The sequence below is a fragment of the Ochlerotatus camptorhynchus genome, unplaced genomic scaffold (assembly GCF_037179485.1).
Source record: "Ochlerotatus camptorhynchus isolate MF236.1 unplaced genomic scaffold, CSIRO-AGI_Acam_v1.1 ptg000316l, whole genome shotgun sequence".
NCBI classification, from domain to species: Eukaryota; Metazoa; Arthropoda; class Insecta; order Diptera; family Culicidae; genus Ochlerotatus; species Ochlerotatus camptorhynchus.
Genome location: NW_027040804.1, coordinates 5,332,754 through 5,354,482, shown reverse-complemented (window position 1 = coordinate 5,354,482; position 21,729 = coordinate 5,332,754). Strand labels below are relative to the sequence as shown.

The window sequence follows — 21,729 nt, the reverse complement described above, 5'->3', positions numbered from 1 at the left end:
TGGAAACTTTCAAATAAATCTCCTATTCCAACTGACTTATTTCTGACAGACAAGGAATCAATTTTGATAGAGACCGTCTCGAAAATCGGCCCATCGACAACAGAGGATTTTTTGAACATCTTAATTCATTTAAGAAGTGTCAAATTTACCAATACCAGCTTAAATCAATAAGAAAAAATGAATTCGTTTATATATAAGATTCTGGTGGATTAAATATGATATGCTCATTTTGGCAGTTAACATGTTACAGAAAAAATTATCACTCTGGTTCTCCTCGCTACTTCATCTCGTGCAAAGATTGATTCATTTCCGTTCAAAAACACAACAAACCAGTTGCTGCTCTGATTGTTACTTGATTACATTCGGTAGCAGTACTCTAGTCATCTCTCTCGAACATTCCGTAAGTTTGTAGGTATTTGTTTCGTGTTACACATCTTCTCCGTTTACATTTTCCTTTTTCTCCAAGTAGATACCTCCAAGTAGAGGTATTTAGGAACGGTTACGTCGGGGATTGAACCATCCGCTCGGAATGAATAAGCGTCGTATGTCGTATATGCACATTCCACCACGCCAATAGTAGGTAGGTCGGTTGGTGTGTATAGTGAGAGTCTCTCGCTCGCTTCTTTTGAATGAACCACACGGGCACGGTCGACCCCAGGCAGGCAGGCAGGCAGACAGGCAGGCAGGCAAGGCAGGCAGCCAAGCGTGCGTCGTACGGTGGAGTCAGTTCAGTTTTTCGAACAACTTTGCCCGAAGCGGTCGGTCCATTGAAGAATAGCGGCTGCGCTGTCTCGTGCAAACGTGCGAACCAAAATTCTTACTGGTCCATGTTGATGTTGATTGCCCACGACGGGTTTGGTAAATAAATTGTAAACTTACGAGTCTATTTGTGTTTTGAAATCTCGGCCAGGATGTTGCTTGAGTGTGTATTCAGTGTAATTTGTGCCATGTTCAGATTCTAGAATCGTCAGCTAAGAGATTTTGATCGGTTATCTTGTATTGATTGTATGCATTTTTTTTTTGCAATCTCAAGTTCTCATTGAAGATACAGCGCAATTTGGTGATCTGTGTGTATGTTGTAAGTTTTCCTCCCAAGGCAAAGAAAAACCTCAAGTGCAACGAACCGTATACAGAGGGGAGTTGTAGTGAAAAGTGAATGCCTTTCCAAGACAAGACAAGGCATCGACGAAGATCGTTCATAGAAGAAGCACCGAAAGTGCGTGACGGTTTTTTTGCTTACCACATTTCATGTTGACGGAGCATCGGGGCCTGGCTTTAGTGAAATTCAATCTAGTATGAAAAGCAGACATAGTAAATCGTAAATTCAAGGATACGGTCGGCTGGAGCTCCCGTACAAGTGTACAGCAGAAATAATGTCCGTCAACTATGTGTACAAAGTGAAGAAAGGAATACACAAAGTGATCTACGACAAGCTCTACTTCAACTGTTCCACGTTCAGAAAGATGCATTACGAAGTGAGTAAATTATACTTTTATTTGAGCAGTCAATCCATCTTGGTTTGCGTTGTGACTGACAGACATCAGAATCAGTGTAAGTGCACTGTCTGTTTTCCTATGACGACGCAAGTCGCAATCGTACACGAAACAGAGGGCTCTTCCGTGTCTTTATTCTTTCGACCTGATGAAACCGCACAACCGCCAATACCAGTGATTCTAAAAATAAAAATTCGTTGTCCTGCTTTTCGATGCTGGCTGTGGCTCTTATACGTATGCTTTAGATCTTCTTGGCACCTGCCACTGCTATTCAAGACCTGTTATAGCAGCATGAATCGAATAGTCACGATATGTGATGACGAGGAAAGTTAGAAACATAACAAACGAAGCATCAGCGGATGGATTACAATTCTCAAAATATTTCGATGACCCATACCCATTTATTGCATCAGCTAATCGGAAACAGATTTGAAATTGCTTTCTGGAAGGGAGTCAAGATTTGTGCACAAGTACCTAGCTCAACGTGCACATCTGGTACACGTGTGTGTGTCCGTCTGTATATTTAGTTGTAAATATTATAATTTATACAATAAACATGGTCAGCTGTTACGGTGGGCCCACTCATATTTGAACTAGAAATCGCTAGATACAAGTAAACAACGGAAATAACGTTCACCTCTTTTGCGACGCAAAGTTGGACCACCATCCAACCAACAGACGTTTATCGTTGAGGACCGGCTTGTTGTTAACAGAGTTTATAGATCTAGATTTAGTTACACATTTTGGTCGGGGATTGCGTAGTTACTGCGTGAATTATAGTGGACACAAGATACACACAACTCTAGTTACGTCAGTTTGGTGAGCTTCCGAGTTATTAATAACGTTTGCATTAAAAAGAAGACTTTTTGCACCGATTTACCTGGTGGTAAACCCAGGGTGTCAAGTGAACCGAACGAATCTTGCTTAGAGAGTGAGTCACTTTTACTCATTCGTATGGTTGGTTACTCATGCGCTGGGTGACCTATGTTTTTAGAATTTTTTTCATACGAATGAGTAAAAGTGACTCACTCTCTGAGTTAGTTTCGTTTTCAGTGCAGGAAAACCTGGAAATCCGGGAAAAGTCGGGATTTTATTTTCATCAGAAAAAATCGGGAATTTAATTTATAGCTGCTGAATGAAAATACGTAGAGAAATAATGGGATAAGTTTTTAACAACGTTTATTTTTTTTTTAATCTGCTCAAATCTAATCATTTTATTCAAGCTAAAACTTCCACACAACTATAAATTTGCTGCAAGATGACCAAATTGTACCTAAAAAGTTTAGTAAACAAATTGTGTATTTTTCACTAACCACGAACGATAAAAACGGCTATTTGAAGTAACCGGGAAATACCCGTGAATTTCGATGACAAATAGGGGAAAAGTATGCTTTGTCCTCTCTTCCAAAAAATAATACTGGTCCAAGACAAAATTTCAAGATCCTTGAATTGTACTATATTTTCAGGAATAAGTAACTTAGACTCATAGCCTAGTCAGTAAAGGCACGGTATTATCAAGCCGGAGGCGGCGGGTTCGATTCCCGATCCGGTCGAGGGAATCATTCGGGTTGGAAATTTTCTCGACTTCCCTGGGCATAGAATATCATTGTGCTTGCCACACAATATTCAAATTCATGCATTGGTATTGGCATCGAAATCTCTCAATTAATAACTGTGAAAGTGCATTTAGAACACTAAGTTGAGAGCACGCAATAAGCTAATATGAGATAAGCAATAAGCTTGAAAAATGCGAATAAGAAGAAGAAGAACTTAGACAGGACTGATAGCAGGTCACTTTTTAGTGGCTAGGTCACTATTTTAAGTACGTCACTAAAACGTAACTTTTTTCACCTAAAAGTTACTATTTCTTCAAATTTCGTCACTTTTTTCGACCAACGTTGAGAGTAAAGAATTTGCCTTTAAAACCACATCAAATCAATGGTTAATTTAGTGACTAATTGGTGGTAAAAAGATTTATTTAAAATTAGCGTGCAAAGTCTGACAAGAATAGTTGCATATATTTTGATTTTTTAAATTTGTCTAGATTTTTCTATTTCAGTGATCTCGAAACTGTCATAGACTTATCACAAATTTTCTGCTGTTTTGAAACAAATACTTTCAGTTACCATATGGTATCCTAAAGGAGGACATATCCTCCTTTTGCCCGAAAATGTCCTCCTTTTTATTATTTGTATTTTTTTTCAGTAACATATTTATAAAATTGTTTTCAAAGAGCGTCGTGTGCAGAGAATATTTGTTTAATTATGTCGCAACCTCATCTTATATAGCAAATGCCATTCAATTGTGGGATCAGGAATACACCACCGACAAACCGACATGAAACTTAAACTTAACTCTTGATCGAGAATCCATAATGGCCGATTCAAATGTGCAGCGATCCCATCTGTCAAAACCATAGAAACGTTTTATCTAAATAAAAATAATTTGTCTGAAATAGATTAGACACGAACCAACTCATGCATTTTGTACGCGTGTTCGTGGCTAGGATACATATTTTCCGCAGATGTCAGTGTTGTGCTTTGATCAGATTTTTTTTTGTAATTTGTATGATCATTCATGTCGGTTTGTCGGTGAATATACTACAACTGTCAACCCCCCTACATTTAGGCTGTGGTTCATTTGGTGAATTTTCACTTAAATTTGACGGATGATTTTTTCTAAATAAACCTGCTATTCTACTAAACTTATTTCTGACAAACCAGGGATCAATTTTGACAAACAATTCCTTGAAATTTGGATGGTCAACAACAGGAGATTTTCTAACATTATAATTTACTCTCGCAGTGTCAAAAAATCACCAAATATCGATTACGTTTTCGAAGGGACGTAGCAGCTTTTGTAAACAATGCATTTGATAATCGATTTGACGTAGCTCGCCCAAGCATACTAACCCTACCATCAAATAGGGGGAAATATTATCTACCTGTTAGTGGTGTTAGAGCTTTAGACTGCCCGAAAAAAAAAATTACAGTGAAATTTTCAGTGGAAACAATGCTCTAACATTAATATTTATTGTCGACAATAAAAATGATTGTTATAATGTTGTACTCTTCCGAAAACGGCAAAACTGCTACCTAGCTGTACAATGAATGTACATAATAAAATGTTGTTACAATGATTTTTATCGTATTTTTCATTTATTTTATTGTTAACATGATTCGATCATGAACAATAAAAATTGTTGTTACATTAAATATTGGTGTATTTTCATTGTGGGTTACTTCACGAACAATAAAAATAAATCTGATTGAAGCATGCAGACTATGAGAGGGTCAGCAACACTGCCAATGTAATTAAGATAGGCGCTGCTCGTATGGCTCTGGCTTTGACAGTTCGTTTGGCTCAAAACCAGGCAGTCCGCGTCCACTCATATCTTATCCTAGACCCTCTCTAAAGCTTAATGGAGACCTTTTCCGTGCAGTCAATAATCATACAATAATAATAAAAAATTCCACCACTTGAAGATGTCAGGAAGGAACTCTCAGGTGGAAGCATATTTCATGGGCGATTCTCTCCAGTCGAATGCATTAACTTATCAACGACGCTCAACCACCAAGGAGACGTGACCTAGGGATATCGAGCGCAGGGGAGTTGGCCTGCATTTCTCACAAGTTCCGGATCGAATCTCGATCCATAACCAGTAAAAAAAAGGACCACCCGTAACAGACATACCACCCCCCCCCCCTTCCCTTCCCGGGGCAATGTTTTATTTTTTCGATTTATTTTTAAAGTCGATAAAGTAGATCTGTCAAGCCAACACATACACTCTAAAGTACACTGTTATTTTTTTTAATCAATAAATTCGCCAACCAACAGTAAAATAACAATAATATATAATGTTATTGAAAAAAAATTATATGGGAAAATCATGAAAATTTCATTGTTAAGATACTTAACAACCCCCCTTTTTTATTGTAAATTTTCCATTTACCATGAAATTTATTGTTTTGTACAACATAAATCAAGGTAAATTTATTGTAGACGTAACAATATAAATCATTGTTAAGACAATAATTTTCGTCTTATTGTTACATTGTTTTTTAATGTATTTTTGTTGTTATTTTTTTTCGGGTGTGTTCCAATTGGGGAATTTTCATCTAATGTTGAAATTTCGAAAATATATTATAATGTTCGAAAATCTATCTCGTGTTGATTGGCCGATTTTCAAGAAGGTGTTTGTTAAAATGGGTTGCTTAAGAATTTCCCATTTTTTAAATATAAGTGAAAATTCACCAAATGGCACACATCAATCCAACATGTGTTCGATTTTGACGCTTGGTCTATGGGATTTTGCCTTGATTTGTTTTCCGTCGATCTTGTTTTCCGTGCTGAGCACCAATGCTACCGACGCCAGGGAGGCAGCTCCCACACCTGGACCCTACCTATCGACCCATCAACTCATGAACCGGGGACAAACGGCTTTACTTCCCATCCGAAGGAAGGCGTGATCAGAGATGTTATGCCTCAGAACATCCCGGCGGCGCCGACTGTGATTGAACCCAGGCCTGCTGGGGTGAGAGATAATCACGCTTACCAGTACACATCCGGCGCCGCTAGGATTTTAGATCTGTGTTTCATTTGGTAAATTTTCACTTAAATTAGACATTTCTAACATTAATTAAGATGTTTGGAAATCCACCTGTTGTTGATGGGCCGATTTTCGAGAAGGTTTCTGTCAAAATTGATTTCTTGTCTGTCAGAAATAAGTTTGCTGGAATAGCAGGTTTATTTAAAAATTTTCCATCTTTCAAATTTAAGTGAAAATTCACCAAATGGAACACAGCCTAGGTATTGCTTTAGAGTCCTATGCTGAATCAGTGGTAATATTAACAGGTTGCTTAGATGTTCCTTTTCATGTTGGTTTCAATCAGCGATGACATGTATCCTGATTTTTATACATGATTAAAATTAGGATGGTTTAAGGCCGTAAAGCTGTAGTTTTCATGCAAAACAGCTATACTAGATCATTTTCTAGTATTAAAAATAAATTATGAAGGCAAGTGAGATGCATTTTTTTAGAAGTATAATGAGAAGATGAATTGAATTGATAACGACTTTAAGTTATGAACAATCTCAATTGAACATTTGAAAATCATGAATTTTGTGATAGCGCACATATTATTAAAACGTTTGATACAAACTCGTTGTCCTCCTTTAATGTTAAGAAACGGAAACATTGACCTCCTTTATATCCAAACCTCAAATGAAATGTCCTCCTATTCAAGTTTTTGATATGGTAACCCTACTCTTGACCCAATATCCTGGCTTTATTACTTCGTGATCTTGAAAGTTTTCCAAGCCTAAGATGTCGACAAAGGGTCTAGACAAATTTTCAAGCTTTCAACATTTTTTCAAAGGTCAGAAATCCGAAAGAAACTGTGATGCTCGGTAGCTTGAGGATTTGTCCAAACATAGAGAATATATTCAACGCCGAATCTTGAGTTTCTTTTTAAGTACATTATTATATTGAATTTTTTTCCGGACTTGTAATTCCTGGTTTTAAAAAAAATCAATGTCCAAGTTCGTAAAATATTTTCAAAATCTCACTAGCATTAACATTTTTAAGGACTGTTAACATTACATATTTTGTTCAGAATATCTAAAATTATTCCATTCCGCACAGTTTTCTAACTTTGTTTATCTAAGAGATCTCGAATTTTTAAATTATAGCATTAAAAAAATTGACCGATATCTTTAAAATTTAATCCTAAAAATTACATTGTTTTTTATAGATCGAGATTTTATGTCCTAGACGCATAAAAAAAAAATCTACCGTATATTACCCCGTTAGTTTGAAAAGCTAAATTTTGTTTTTAAACGGTGCTCATTTAGAATTTGTTCAACTGGTACCCCTACACCGGGGTACCAGGTGCGGTACGTCCATGATCTTTCCATCTTGGACAATTTTCCACGTTCCAGAACAATGACTTTTTTTTTCCTTAGACTGCAAACTAGTTGTTGTCCCAGAGTTTTGATTTTCATCTATGTTTGAGGCAAGGTTGCAAAGACTCATTTCAGCTAAAACAATGTTTTTCTAAATTATGAAATAATTAGATGCCATGATCAAATTATGAATTGGTAGGATACAAGAAGAGGTTGCAAAGAATGTGTTTGACATATTAAACATGTTTATTTCACTTCATGAGAGTCACAATCAGCGATTTTTCACAAACTCACTCACTCACTCACTCACTCACTCAGCGATCAGCAAATCGCTGATTGTGACTCATAGAAAGCAAAATTTACAGGTTTTATGTTTCCAACGCATACTTTGTAACCTCTTCTTGTAAGTTACAAGTAAAACATGCCATCATACCATCTTTTGGTTTTATTATTCCGAAAAACATTATTTTAGCTGAAATGAGTCTTTGCAACCTTGGTTTGAGGTGTTACAGAAGTTTCTGTTTCCTAGAGTTTTAAAGTTGACTGTCTTATAATTGTCACAATTTCGTTCGAGGACCGAGACTATAATCAATTGTCTCTGTGTCTCAATTTTTCGTTCTAAGCACCAATTCGCGATCTGCATCTAAAATCAGCTTAGTAAATAGTTTGCTTTGAAAAAAATCGAGGTAGGGCAAGTGTGCCAGTTATTGGCCTTAATCAAATTTGAAATATATCCTCATGGTTTTATTTCGGTATACATATATATGGGAAAATATATGTCCTTACTTTGTATCGAAATACATTTGGAAAAATATGTGCAATTTAAGAAAGACCCAACTAGACCACCACTTAGGCCAACTACGGACACACTTACCGTAGATAAAAGAGTGCAGCGTAAGGAAATGTAGGTTGTATTTGGAGCGTGCTCTTACTAATTCAACTAGCACTAATTTTAGAGAACTTGTGAGGCTTGTGAGTTTATATAACTTCTCGAAGTGGCAATCGCAATCTACGAAAGATTGGAGCCATATCTTTCCGATCAATAAATGTCACATTAGGTCACTTTTTCATTGTTTTAAAGTCATTATTGTCGTTATGTTAGTCACTAAAGTCATTACTATTGTATCACATGCCCACTCTAGCGCTGCTTAGAAAGACGAGATCCAGCAACGTAGTCACTTAGAAGTAACGTTAAAAGAATTTAAGCAATTTTGAGGAGATTTTTGGGCAAATTCTAGGGATAACTCCAAAATATTTTCGAAAAAATTTCCAAGGGTGTTTTGGGAAGAACCCTACGAAAGTTCTGAGTAAATCAGAGTAAATATTTTAAGAAGCTCATTGCAAAATTCCATGACTATTGGATTCCAGGATGCGTGAAAAATTCCAAAGATATCGAACTTTTTGGGAGTAAGAGTTTTAAGGTTCCACAAAGGGTAAATAATGTGTATCCTTCTTCTTTTTGAAATATTCGTCAATCAGCATTTTTTAAATGTATTGGAAAAATTAACACCGTTATTGTACTATAACTCAGAACCATTTGTATATTATCTTATTTAGTCATATACATATATGTCAAAGATTTGTTGATGGTCCCGTTATACACAAAAAAAAATCAACAATTCAAAAAAACAACGATATTTTTCACAAGTGCTGCTAGTTTATGGGAAATAGCGCTTAAATATTGTGTAAATTTACACTAAATCTAGCGTTAATAACGTATGCGCTATGTGTCGCAGAAAATAACATATTTTTTCAAACGGTGTAGTACAGTGTGAAAATTGTATATAGAAAGTAGAAAGCTAGCAAAGGACAATTTTTAGGAAGGTTCCAATCGGGTAGAGCATCCCCTATGATGAAAATTGCAAATCAGGTATTCATTTAGACAAGCAGCTGAAACTACCTAGAATTAGGTTGACAGCTATTTGTTGATAAAAAAAATCCCGATCAACTTCGTGCTAGTTCGAGCTGCTTCATTGAACACATCTTTCTTCCTGCGTGCATGTCAGAGGTAAATAAATGGGAAAATCGCTGATGAGTTTTCAGCTTAAAAAATTAATTGCCTTATAATTTGGCGGTATTATTATAACTCAACATGCTTGAGCATTAGGGCGGGTCAAGTTTGTATGGCGGATCACAGCGCCCTGTTCCAAATTGCTCATTCGATCTGTATTGAGGTCCTCAACAACAATGCCAAGCCGACGAAGAGAATCAATCAAGGTTACTTAGGACCAAATGCAATGTTCAGCTTTAATTGTTCAATAGGGAAAATAGACAATTAGAGATGTTCGCGCCCTGTATCATCATAATGAATTGACGTTATATGTTTTTTGCCACTGTTTTATTCCTGCACATATAGAGATCATAAAACATGAGTATACATTTCTGTCTTACAGTCTAATGCAATGAATAAATAGTAACTAACAGAATTAAATAAATGTGCATATCCTTCTTATCAAACATTTTGTAACATGACGACATATGTCGAAATGAAATAAATATTTCGGAAATACTGTGTTTATTGTAAATTTGTGGTTGACAACTCAGGTTAATAATAGCTATTTATGCGACAAGTTGCAAAAAGAAGATTATTTTCAATACGAGTCGCAGTTTATCCAACGAGGCTTGCCTCCCTTAGCTCAGTCGGTAAAGGCGCAGCTACAAAGCAAGACCATGCTGGAGGTGGCTGGGTTCAATTCCCGGTCCGGTCTAGGAATTTTTCGGGTTGGACAATTTCTAGACTTCCCTGGGCATAGAAGTATGATTGGACTTGCCACACAATTATACCAATGCAAAAATGGTACAGGCATCGAAAGCTCTCAATTAATAACTGTGGGAGTGCATCTAGTAGAACACTAAGTTGAGAGCACGCAATAAGCTAATATGCGATATGCAATAAGCTTGAAATGCGAAGAAGAAGAAGAAGAAGAAGAAGAAGCCGTACATGTGAGCCATGTTTCATTCAAATCGAAAGGGGTCGAGACAAATTTTTAGCGTTTTTGGCTGGAAATGCTATATGTACAACTCGTAAATTTCGATTTTTCAGCACTCGTCGTAATTAGGCAGTAGAACTTTTCGGCACCCAGTGCTGAAAAGTAGTACTTTTCGGATACTGTTATTTTGGTAAGGAAAAGTAGGCCATTCTGCTGTTCAAAACATAAAATATTCATAAAATGTACTTTCAGCTTGGGTACCTAAGACAACCAAAATAGGCAAACCAAGCATTTGTAGGTGCGCTTTTGGCAAAACAGAAAATCGATCATTCAAGATAGTCCCCTCTTGTAATGTGAGATATAGTGCTCATTCGCATCACATTCGCTCTGAACACGAAATAACGTATTATGCTAATAGGCCAGTAAACACCAGTATTACGTATAACACACCCATCAGTACTGCTGCACTCAGTTTGTGCTCCTCCTACAGAAGACGAATCAAATAATACAGGCTATTTTCGTCATTCATAACAACGAGAAGATTACACAAAAACATCTACTGATTGCGTTCATCAGCGGTAACCTTCCGCATACCTATCTGTATTGGCTGGGTTGTGATTTGCCCGTGTGTTATCAGCCAGAAACTGACCGCACGATAGTGGGGTACAATTGAAAGATGCTCCATACCGAGCCCATCTCGCGCAATCATCACAAATTGTAGGATGATGGTTTATATGTCGTCACTGCGCGACGACAGACGTATTCAAGAACAAATTTACATTACGTCGAAAGTAACAAAGGTAAACAAAGCCGAGCTATCAGTGTCCGAATATAGGATCACATCCAAGTTTTAAATTTATTTACCAGTCAAATTGCTCTTTGACGTAATTATCTACCGATCAAAATATTTTTCGATGTTACTTAAGTCACCCGATTTCTATGGAGATGCCGTTTGTCTTAAGTAACAGCGCAACACGAGAAAATGGCCTATCATTATAATGAGCGAGAGAAGGATTAGTAATTTCCATTTAATTCCACTACCTTATTTGCTTATCCTTGACAGATACGCGTATTTCGTCTACAATGTGCAGACTTCTTCAGTGTCTTGTACTAATAGTCGAGTATTAGTACAAGACACTGAAGAAGTCTGTACATTGTAGACGAAATACGCGTATCTGTCAAGGATAAGCAAATAAGGTAGTGGAATTAAATGGAAATTACTAATCTTTCTCTCTCTCTTTATACAGGTATTCCACTAAGACGCCCACATTCATCAGGGCCTATTATTGATTATCAATTTTCTCTTTCGCGAATAATCCGACTGTAGATTAATTTACGATTCAGTGTGTTGTTTCAGGCGCAAGCTAACATCATCTTCTGTCCAACTGTGCTGCGAGCTTAGCGAGAAATACGTTTATGTTGCCGTGGTAAACCAAAGAGAAAGTCGATGAAGAGAATCGATCAACGAGGATAGGCCCTTTTCAAATGTTACGCGAGAAAACCGTGAAAAGTGTACGTTCGTCGTTTCGCTTTCTCATTGTTAAAGTGAATAAATCGAACCGTTTATTGCTAAGATGATTTCGGTGGTTCTAAAATGATGAATGGGCTGCACTAGAGAGGGTCTAGTATAAGAGAGGAGCGGATTCAAAACAAACTACCTTGGCAACCTACAACCTAGGCGATTGGCTCTGGCTTTGACAGTTTGGCTCAAAATCAGCCAGTCCGCTCCTCTCTTATACTAGACCCTCTCTTCTAGGCTGCACGTCAGGAGACGTGATTGATAATTCCAGGTAAATACACTTCAACTTAAGTAACATTAGGGGGCCACCAAACGACGTATAATAACTTTTGACTCAAAAACCAGCATTTTTTAGCATGAAAGCTAGCGATCTGCTTTAAATGATTAAAACCCTGCTTAATATGTTAAACATTGCTATCACCATGAGATTATATGTGTTTAATTGGAAATAGTTTTAACTTTTCGGTCATCAAAACAAAGCTTTATTTATCTCGGATCGGTGCGAATATTACTTTCGACATAATGAAAATTTACTCTTGTGTTATGCTTAAGGGGGTATTCCCGATCTTTTTTAAGAGATGAACTAGCCTCAGGCTAAAAATCTCTATAATAAAGAACAAAAAAAAAAAAAAAAAACCCGATCTTTTTTTTCAAAAAATCAAATTTTTTTTTTTCATGTTTTTTTGTACTTTAGACTATATACTTTCATCCCCCCAAGCCGTTTTCCGATCAGCGAATTCGGTGTCCAGGCATAGCTGACTAATGGTAAGAACCCCCAAATGATTTTAACTAAAGTCAAAACTTTAAACGCGTTTTTCTCGAAACCACATTTTTTTTATCGGGCGAAGATTTTTCTCAGAAACTATAAGAGATATTGACTTGAATCTTTGCGCATTTTGTTCCTTATTAAATTCTTTGGAGCTTCTCCCACTTCTAGCCAAAAATATTAACATTTAACATTGTTTGAAGCACCTTAAAGCTGCAAAAAAGCGGGCTAAAAATCGCCTGTTTTTTCATATGGCCGCCATTTTGTTGATTTGCAAGATTTTTTGCTGCCAACGGGAGAAGCTCCAGAGAATCTTATGCAGATTATTAATTTCATCACGAATCTGTTTCAGATGAAGCCGTCCCAGAGAAAAGTCTTCGCCCGTCCAGGCGTTTGCGGCGAACAGGGGTCTGTTTGCCGCCATTTTGTGACGTCAATAATGTCTTTTTTATGTCGAAAAAAAATTATTTGTAAACTTTAATGTTCAATAAACAAGAATCCCAAAGAGTTAGGCGCATTACTATTCATTTTCCTTGAAAAAAAATTAATTGAAGAACAGGCCGAAAAAAGGCAAAAGATTGGGAATACCCCCTTAAGCGTTGTTGATACAGAGCAGTTCCAGGTCAAATAGTAAAAAAAATATTTTGTACACTGCAAATTCTCCGATTTACATGAAACTTTGCATAATTGTTTGTTATGATCATTAAAAAAAGTTAAAAGGTCCAAAATAGCCAAATTTATATGAAAAAATATGAATGATTGTCCATCCCTAATAAACAAATACCATAAACGAACTGTATCCCGGATGGATAAACTATCCCACAAATGGTTTGGATGATACCCCGAACACGTCGTTAAGCTCTCTTTTATGGTTATTTTTTATTAGGGATAACACACAATGATGCAAAGTTTTATGGAAATCGGAGAAGGTCGAGTTTTTTTTACGATTTGTGATTTGGCGTGGAACTGCTCAATCTGGTGTGCGAAGCCACGATGCGGTACAACTACAGTATTGGACAAAACATTTGCAACCAATCAACCACAATCATGAAACTATGCACTCAAAAAATATTAAAATCTAAATAGATTAAAAGTTACACTAAATCGCAACTCTCCTGACCGACGCATAGCTTGATATAAATAGAGAGAATTCAAACTTAGTATAAAAATGGTTTATACGTGAAAAAGCATAAAACAGACATACGTGTGAAATGCATACACATGATTTATTTGAAGAAATGCATTTTTGTCTTCTATTTAATATTCTTGTTTAAATTGATTGTTTACAAATAAAAATAAAAGCGTTTGATCAAGAAAAATTTATTCAAAGCAAATAACGAATACATTTTACAGTTAATTTATCAAAATGCCAAATTCACATAAATTCACTAGCCATTCCTGTGCCACTAGAACTATGCTACCTACAAAACAAGCAGTACAAGATAAAAAACCCGAATTTATCCACCTATGGTGTGATCAGACCCTCCTTACTTATTCAAGTTTATTTATTTTATTGTCATTATCAGTGACCAAGCCCCCCACCCCCGTGTCATCCAGTGACGCTACGCCACTGCCTGGGGGTACCCGGAATATATCCGGGTGTAGTCTATTTCGTGAGGCTACCAATCACCTTATCATCGTATTTTAATGTGATTTAATGGGTTTTAATTCAATTTATATTCAAGCAACTTCCCCGGGGTACCCGGAACATGTCCAAGTGTGTCCAATGTGGTCTGGAACACTTAACACGACTTGCATTGATCTTATTTTTGAATTCTGTAGTAATTTGATGTGTCTGATGGATCTTATTTCGGGGGGGGGGGGGGGGGGGGTTGGGACAACTTTCGGAATGGCACTGGGTTTATCGAATTTGACCAGATAAATTCCGTTCTCTATCAGTTATAGTTTCACGTGCATGTTGATCCCCACGACTTGAAACAGTGAAGGGAGGAATATTGTACAGTACATTCGGTCCCGGATACATGACATACTATGTATTTTCCACCAAAAAACGAACTAGATCGACTACATGCGCCATTGCGATTAAGTTGTAATTTTTATTTTTAAATTTATATATCCTTGGTATACACTGAACGAATTCCACAGCTTTATTCTGACTTAGTATAATTTTGAAGAGAATTTTAATCGGAGCAATGCATACAATTTGCGTATCCCAAAAATGATTCAATTTTAATCTATCTTTGTTAAGTAATATTTTTGAGTGCGTATTGAGGGTTACCGATGAATGTGAGCGTCTTAGTGGAATACCCGTATGGAGAGAGAGAGAGAGAGAGAGAGAGAGAAAGAGAGAGAGAGAGAAGGATTAGTAATTTCTATTTAATTTCACTACCTTATTTGCTTATTCTTGACAGATACGCGTATTTCGTCTACAATGTGCAGACTTCTTCAGTGTCTTGTACTAATACTCGACTACACACGTAGTCATCGACAATTTTCTTTCTGAGTTCCAATCCATGGTTGTCAGGAGCATTTTTAGTACTTGATGTAATAAATATTAGAAAATATATATGGCATAGGCATTTTTCAAGGTATATTGTGCAATATTTACAAAACAAACGAAAGCGTAATGTTGCACTTGTTTTTACCAAGCCAAAGCTCTGTCGGTGTGCTGTCATTGGACAGTTGATTGCTCATGTAATCATGTATTATACATCTAGACTCCAAAGCCGTCCACTGCAGTAACGTTCTCCGTGTCGATGTTATTTAGAACATTGATTTGTCAGTTGCAAATGATTTGTCCAACACTGTAAATTATGTTTACACTCAAAAAATTCCACACGTCATCATCATATGTCTCACACTTAATTTTGCGCATATTGTGAAACACATCCATTTCATGTGTGAATCTTATGCTATGAACCATGCCTGAACACTATGGATTTGAATTGTGACACACTTGGATTCTATGTGCCTCATATGGTGATATCAAAAGCTTTGCACACCATAGTTCAATATTCTACAATATTCTACTTTATCGAATTCTACTTTACCGACTCTAAAAATGAATCGACAATATATATAAACAAAACTGCCAGAGGCCAGAGCTTTCACATATATTTTTAATGGGTCTGATTTTGGATTCAATCATGGACTGTTGGGGTATGCTGCTGCCGGAGTCTTCGTTCGATCTCACTGTGCCACGGTTGTTCTCATATATAGGTCATATCATATTGATAGGATAAAGTCACAACTCTTGTTATAGATGTTTAGCTTTCTGAGCAAGCAATTCACATCGTATTGAAATGCAAAACACATTAAATCCATCTGTTTTGAACAGTAGCGTGATTCAATGTGCAATACACTTGAATAGATAGTGAAAGATTTTTAACCTTTCAAAGTTTGAAACACTATAAATTAACGTGTATAACACATTGAACCAAGGTGAAATACACTTAAAGTAAATGTGATTGTGCATTTAGAAAATCAAGTGTTTAAACACTTCGATCAAACATGTGAAATTTTTTGAGTGTACACCGCGAGCTTCGAACGAACCTCGGAACGAACTCAGATGGTGCAAATTGCAAATGGCCCGCATCTTTCATTCCCATCGAATAAACATCGATTGAAAGGGAAAAAAATAATGCAAATAGAAACACCCGCTTGCATCCCTTGACGGTTGACAGGCATGTGCTACGGATCACGTAACTTCGCGCCTTCTGTTGATGAGCCGTCTTGAAAGCTGCATTATCATCGGCTTGCTAATGAACCGTTAACTGACTATTTTCTAACTAACTGTTATTGTGTCGTGTCAATATTGTTCACCATGATAAAGGGAACATTTTACAAACAAGAGTGCTGCGATTGAGGTGGTTGTGAATAGTGCTCTCTTAAATGCGCACAACCGACTTGATTGAAAACAAACATAGCTGTCAAATTGTTTTCAAACATTTCCTATAAAGAACTTTTGTGTGTACTTGAAATTTACGAGAAAAAAAAATATAAAAATCTATTGATTTGAAAATTTATCGCCATCTGATGAGCACGCTGCAAACTTCAAACATCAAATCTGTAGCCGCTGACAATACTGCCAACTAAGCCAAACAAATCAACCGCATACAACGATTATTAGGTTTGTTCAACTGTTATTCGAGGTCTAATGCACGCAAGAAATGTTATCACCTTCGAACTTAGGCTGTGTTCCATTTGGTGAATTTTCGCTTAAATTTGATAGATGGAAAATTTTCAAATAAACCTGCTAGATAGGCAAACTTATTTCTGACAAACAAGGAATTAGTTTTCACAGAAACGTTCTCGAAAATCGACCGATCAACAACAGAGGGATATTCGGACATTTTAATTTATTTTCGAAATGTCAAATTTAAGTGAAAATTCACCAAAAATGGAACACAGCTGTGTTCCAGTTGGTGAGTAAAAATTGACTCTTTGAAAATAAATTAACACGTTCGAAAATCCCTCTGTTGTGTTCTGTTGATTGACCGATCGAGAACGTGTCTGTTGATTCCTTGTCTGCCAGAAGTAAGTTTGTGTGCAAATCGTATGGAATTTTCCACTCGCTTTCTACTCAAAAGTAAGTTAGTTGTACCCAAAAGTAGGTAAATATAATTATACTCAACGTTGGGTTCCCACACTTTACTACCCCTGTTGGGTGGTTTTGCTCCTCCGTTTTTGACAACATTAGAAGGAGAAAAGGAGACAAACGAGTCAATAGTAGGTAAAAATGAACTGGTCGTTGGGTACCTTTTTCTTACCGTGCAGGTTTATTTGAAAATTTTCCATCTGCCAAATTTAAGCGAAAATTCTCCACAAATGGAACACAGCCTTACCTAATCAAAAATCATCACAGTCAGCGGCTTCTCTGCGTGCTAGCTGTTGCTGCTGCTGCAAAGAAAATTGTACCCACATTCGTATATTTAGATTGCGATAAGCGAAGGCTGAGTTGCATTAACCCTGTTTGTTAGTCTTTCCGTTGAGCCTTTTTGCTTCACAGTTAACTCACATATAAAACTTTTTTGTTTTGTTTTGAGTAACAAACAAACAAACGATGTCAGTGTGTGTTGGGGGTGATGCATATAGTATGTCACGCTCCAAGGGGGGAGCTGGGTCTTTAGATTTTATCACTCGCAATGCATTAGGTATAGGAGAAATGTGACGAAAGGGAACGGGTAGCGGGGATTAATTTTTCCTCAATTTAGCGTGACACAATTAATGCATGGCCCCTTTATGGCTTTATTATTTTATCACTAACTTCATCGTTTACGTTAAGGTTTGTTTTTGATTTCCGCAGATTGTGCCTTGCAGTTTCTTTCGGAACTCGTTCGCGGTCGGTTGACAGTTAGCAGAGCGTGTTGTGATTATTTAATATCGGGCTATAAATTGGTGATATGAAGCTGACGCTGAGACCGTTCTGGCCGACCAATGCCAAGATCTCCAGCGGTTTGCTGAGCTACGTTGCGGGCAAGGCTAGTATCAAATGTTGATTGATGTTCAATTTCGTACTTGTGGAACAGTGTTCAACTCTGGAGTTTTAGTTTGTATTGAATTATTAAATACTTAACGTACTGCATAGAAAGTGTAATAATATGATGTGGCTGTGGACAGTATTACTCTCAGGTCTTTTTTACATGATTTTGAACGCGGTTTTTGCTTACGGAATTTGCATCAACTGGTACGTTTTTAACGATTTCTTGAAAATGGTACAATTTAACGATTTAGGTTATTCCAATCACAATATTTGTTTTGGGTCATAGACATAAGACATTTCTTAAAATCACAATTTTTGGTGTGAATCCAGAAATTTTTAAAAAGTACAAAAGTATTGACTAGTTTAAAATTACGTATCGTGCCTTAATCCAAACATTCGAAAATATTTTAGTTTGTGATGGTACTCAATCTTGTTTGTTTATTTTTGCAACACGTTAAATATCTCCCAAAAAAAACCTGAGCGTTTATATAAATGCAATGCAAGAGTGAATGTCGTCACATGAGAGATTATATCGTCGTGTAGCGACAAAACGCTTATGGATATAGGTGATAAGCCGAGATAAGCCCAGTTATTTTAAATCCCCTGTGAAGATTTTCGACACCCTCTTGCCAAGTCCAGATAATCCATCTTCAATCTAATCGTCGATTTTATCAGCATTTATCAGCAGCATGTCAGTGACTAATGAATGATCAATCATCCAAGAATGCAGTACATAACATTTGATTGGTAGACTTTTTGGTTGATTGTGTATCTAATGTGTTGTATTAATCGTTCTTCGATAAACGGGAATCAGTTCCACAACTGAAAGCTAACCCATACATGTAATAGACATTATATTTAGCGACCAAGCGTTTAGCTAGTGGCATTTGAAGGCTATTTTGATCTATTGAATCACAAGGTCCTTTTGTGATCCATTTAAAAAAAATTTAGGCCTGCTTTGTTTTAAAAATTAAAGAATTTTAAAATTGTAATTTGTAGCCGACACTGGCCGATCTCGTGTAAACATTGGTAATTAACACGGCCCAAACAAATTAAAAAAAAATTGGTATAGACAATTGTTTACGCAGATGAAGGGGAGCAAAAATCCCATAAAACTGTCTACGTAGTTAAATAAACAGCCCCTAAAGATGATTATGTTGTCAATTAGTCCTACCGATTTGAATGAGAGGAAGAAAGTGTTTTCACGTTGTTTCGGGTCCGTTTCGTAATTCTGTTGTTGTCTTCCGCGTGGTGGGAATTTGACTTTTACGTTGCGTATCTCTTTTGCTGCAGCTGCGCCTCTGGCGGAAAACAGGTAGAACTGCCGATGAGAAGAACTTGACATGTAGCGTCGTTTTAGGTCAATGAGCTGGATTACCGAGGTGGAGCAGTCGGTTAAGTTTTGTGAGTTAAACCCCTGTACGATACATGCAATTAGTGACTAATTGCGTTTACGTTGATTTTTTGGATTACTAATATAACCATATTTCACGATCTGCTTCACCTCTCTCTGTATCTCATTGGTTTTAGGTTTGTGTGCTCTCTTACCGGGAACTTTGAAGAAATTTTTCGTTGATGTGATAGATTACACTCAAAAAATTCCACACGTCATCATCATGTGTCTCACAATTAATTTTGCGTTTATTGTGAAACACATCCATTTCATGTGTGAATCTTATGCTATGAATCATGCATGAACACTATGGATTACTTTACCGATACTTTACCGACTCTAAAAATGAATCGAAAAATATATAAACAAAACTGCTAGAGGCCAGAGCTTTCACATATCTTTTTAATGGGTCTGATTTGGAATTCGATGATGGACGGTTGGGTGTGCTGCTGCCGGAGTCTTCGTTCGATCTCACTGTGCCACGGTTGTTCTCATATAAGAGGTGGGTTGATAGGATAAAGTCACAACTCTTGTTTTCTGTATTTACCTTTCTGAGCAAGCAATTCACATCGCATTGAAATGCAAGACGCTTCAAATCCATCTGTTTTGAACAGTAGTAGGTGAAATACGCTTAAAGTAAATGGGATTGTGCATTTAAAAAATCAAGTGTTTAAACACTTCGATCAAACGTGTGGAATTTTTTGAGTGTATGCTGCCTCAAGTAGTCAAGCTGGCTCGATCTCTTCTTTTTAGAAAGATTTATACTTGGACTCGCCCTCAGGCAGTCTCATCCGGGAAAACTCAACTTGGCATATGGTCTCCTTTATTACTCGCTATAAAACACAGTATCCCCTTGTTGTTGACATGACTTCTATAAAACCTATCAACGGATGTTTGTTTTGATCACAACTCCCCAGCAGACGGTCGTGGACGGACAAATTTACCACCATTTGAAAGCTCTTTTGATGTAGTTTTAGATGCATTTGATTTCATCTGCACCTTCTAGCACCTAAGAAAGATACGCAAGGCCAAAATATGAGGAAAATAGAAGAAAATTTATCAATAACTCATCCTATTAAAATGATGCAGATATAGTATGTTCCAGAACGATGTGTATTTTAGTATACCAATCAACTTTGTTGAACATAATGAAGACCTAAAATTAAAGAAAATATGTGTTTTGATGAAAAACGTGTTTTTGGGGGTCCGTCCTCAAACAACGCTCTCTATCTCGATTTGAGTGAAATTTAGGACTTTTATATCTTGAGCAAAGTTGTTTGTAATCATTTTTGCTACAACTTTGCTCAAGACGTCAACCATTTATCTCGACATTGTGAAAAAATACATTTTTCATTTCACTTTTAGGGGGATTAATCACAAAACCCATGCCTTCAAAATATGAAGACGTCTTTACTCTAAATCCGCTCTCCATGGTGCTATTAATTAAGAGCGTCAAAATGGACTTTTCAACCACTGTGCGGTCTCACCAAACTGTGTTTATTCAATCACCGCTTGGTGAGTGATGGTTCTCCAGTTCACAACGAAAGGCTGCCTGCAAGCAGCGAGCCGCATCCCACATGACAATCCATTGAAGGAGAAGCTCTTCGTGAGTCGCTGTGGGCCATCTATGTCAAGCGCGTCATACTAAAGAGTATAAAGAGAGAGAACCCCGCTCAAATTCCTATTCCTACACAAAACACAAGCTCCTGCTGCAGTTAACAAATCAGTTTTATTATATAAGACCACGTAGTCCTACGTAACCATTGCGTACAACCCCATAGGGCTGTCCCTTGTAGTTTTTCGTTTAAAACCGAAAATCTACCAATGAAAATGTGTTCCGGTATGCAAGTAGAATGCAATGAACACATATTTATGAACGTAATTTTGGTTTTGAACGAAGACACTGCTTTTGGAATTTTGCAAATTAGTTACGTCCCATTTCACCTTAATACCATTATTTGAAATTCCGGAGAACTTCGAGATAAGGGCGTAATTGCTTTGGTAAACAAACACGTTAATCGTCGATTTCTCGCGAATCTAATCTCAATCTAAAAAATTAACTACACAAACAGGTAAAGGGCGAACACGAAATTATTGCGACACCGAAAATGTCATGCCAATTTTCTTATAACGTTTAGAATCAATCCAAAATTTTAGGGTAGTTTTATACATATATTTACTTCAAAAATCAAAAGAAAAGTTAATCGATGGAGCCTTGAGTGTTAAATTGAACGCATTTTCGCTTGATGCCCTCCATCAAAGTCTTTACAGTGTCATCCGG

The 21,729-nt window shown here is 36.9% G+C and overlaps 1 protein-coding gene across 2 annotated transcripts in view; it reads left to right on the top strand.

Annotated features, from left to right (window-relative positions):
* Positions 1 to 718: 718 nt before the first annotated feature.
* LOC135707683 (phosphatidylcholine:ceramide cholinephosphotransferase 1-like) overlaps positions 719 to 21,729 on the top strand; it is a 51,036-nt gene continuing 30,025 nt past the window's right edge. Inside the window, exon 1 of one of the 2 annotated variants that reach the window (XM_065229532.1) lies at positions 719 to 1,475. In XM_065229532.1, the coding sequence (XP_065085604.1) occupies positions 1,374 to 1,475 (102 nt within the window). In that variant the 5' untranslated portion in view covers positions 719 to 1,373. Of the gene's footprint in view, positions 1,476 to 17,313; positions 18,058 to 21,729 lie in introns of those variants that run through there. The other variant, XM_065229533.1, reaches the window with a different exon arrangement.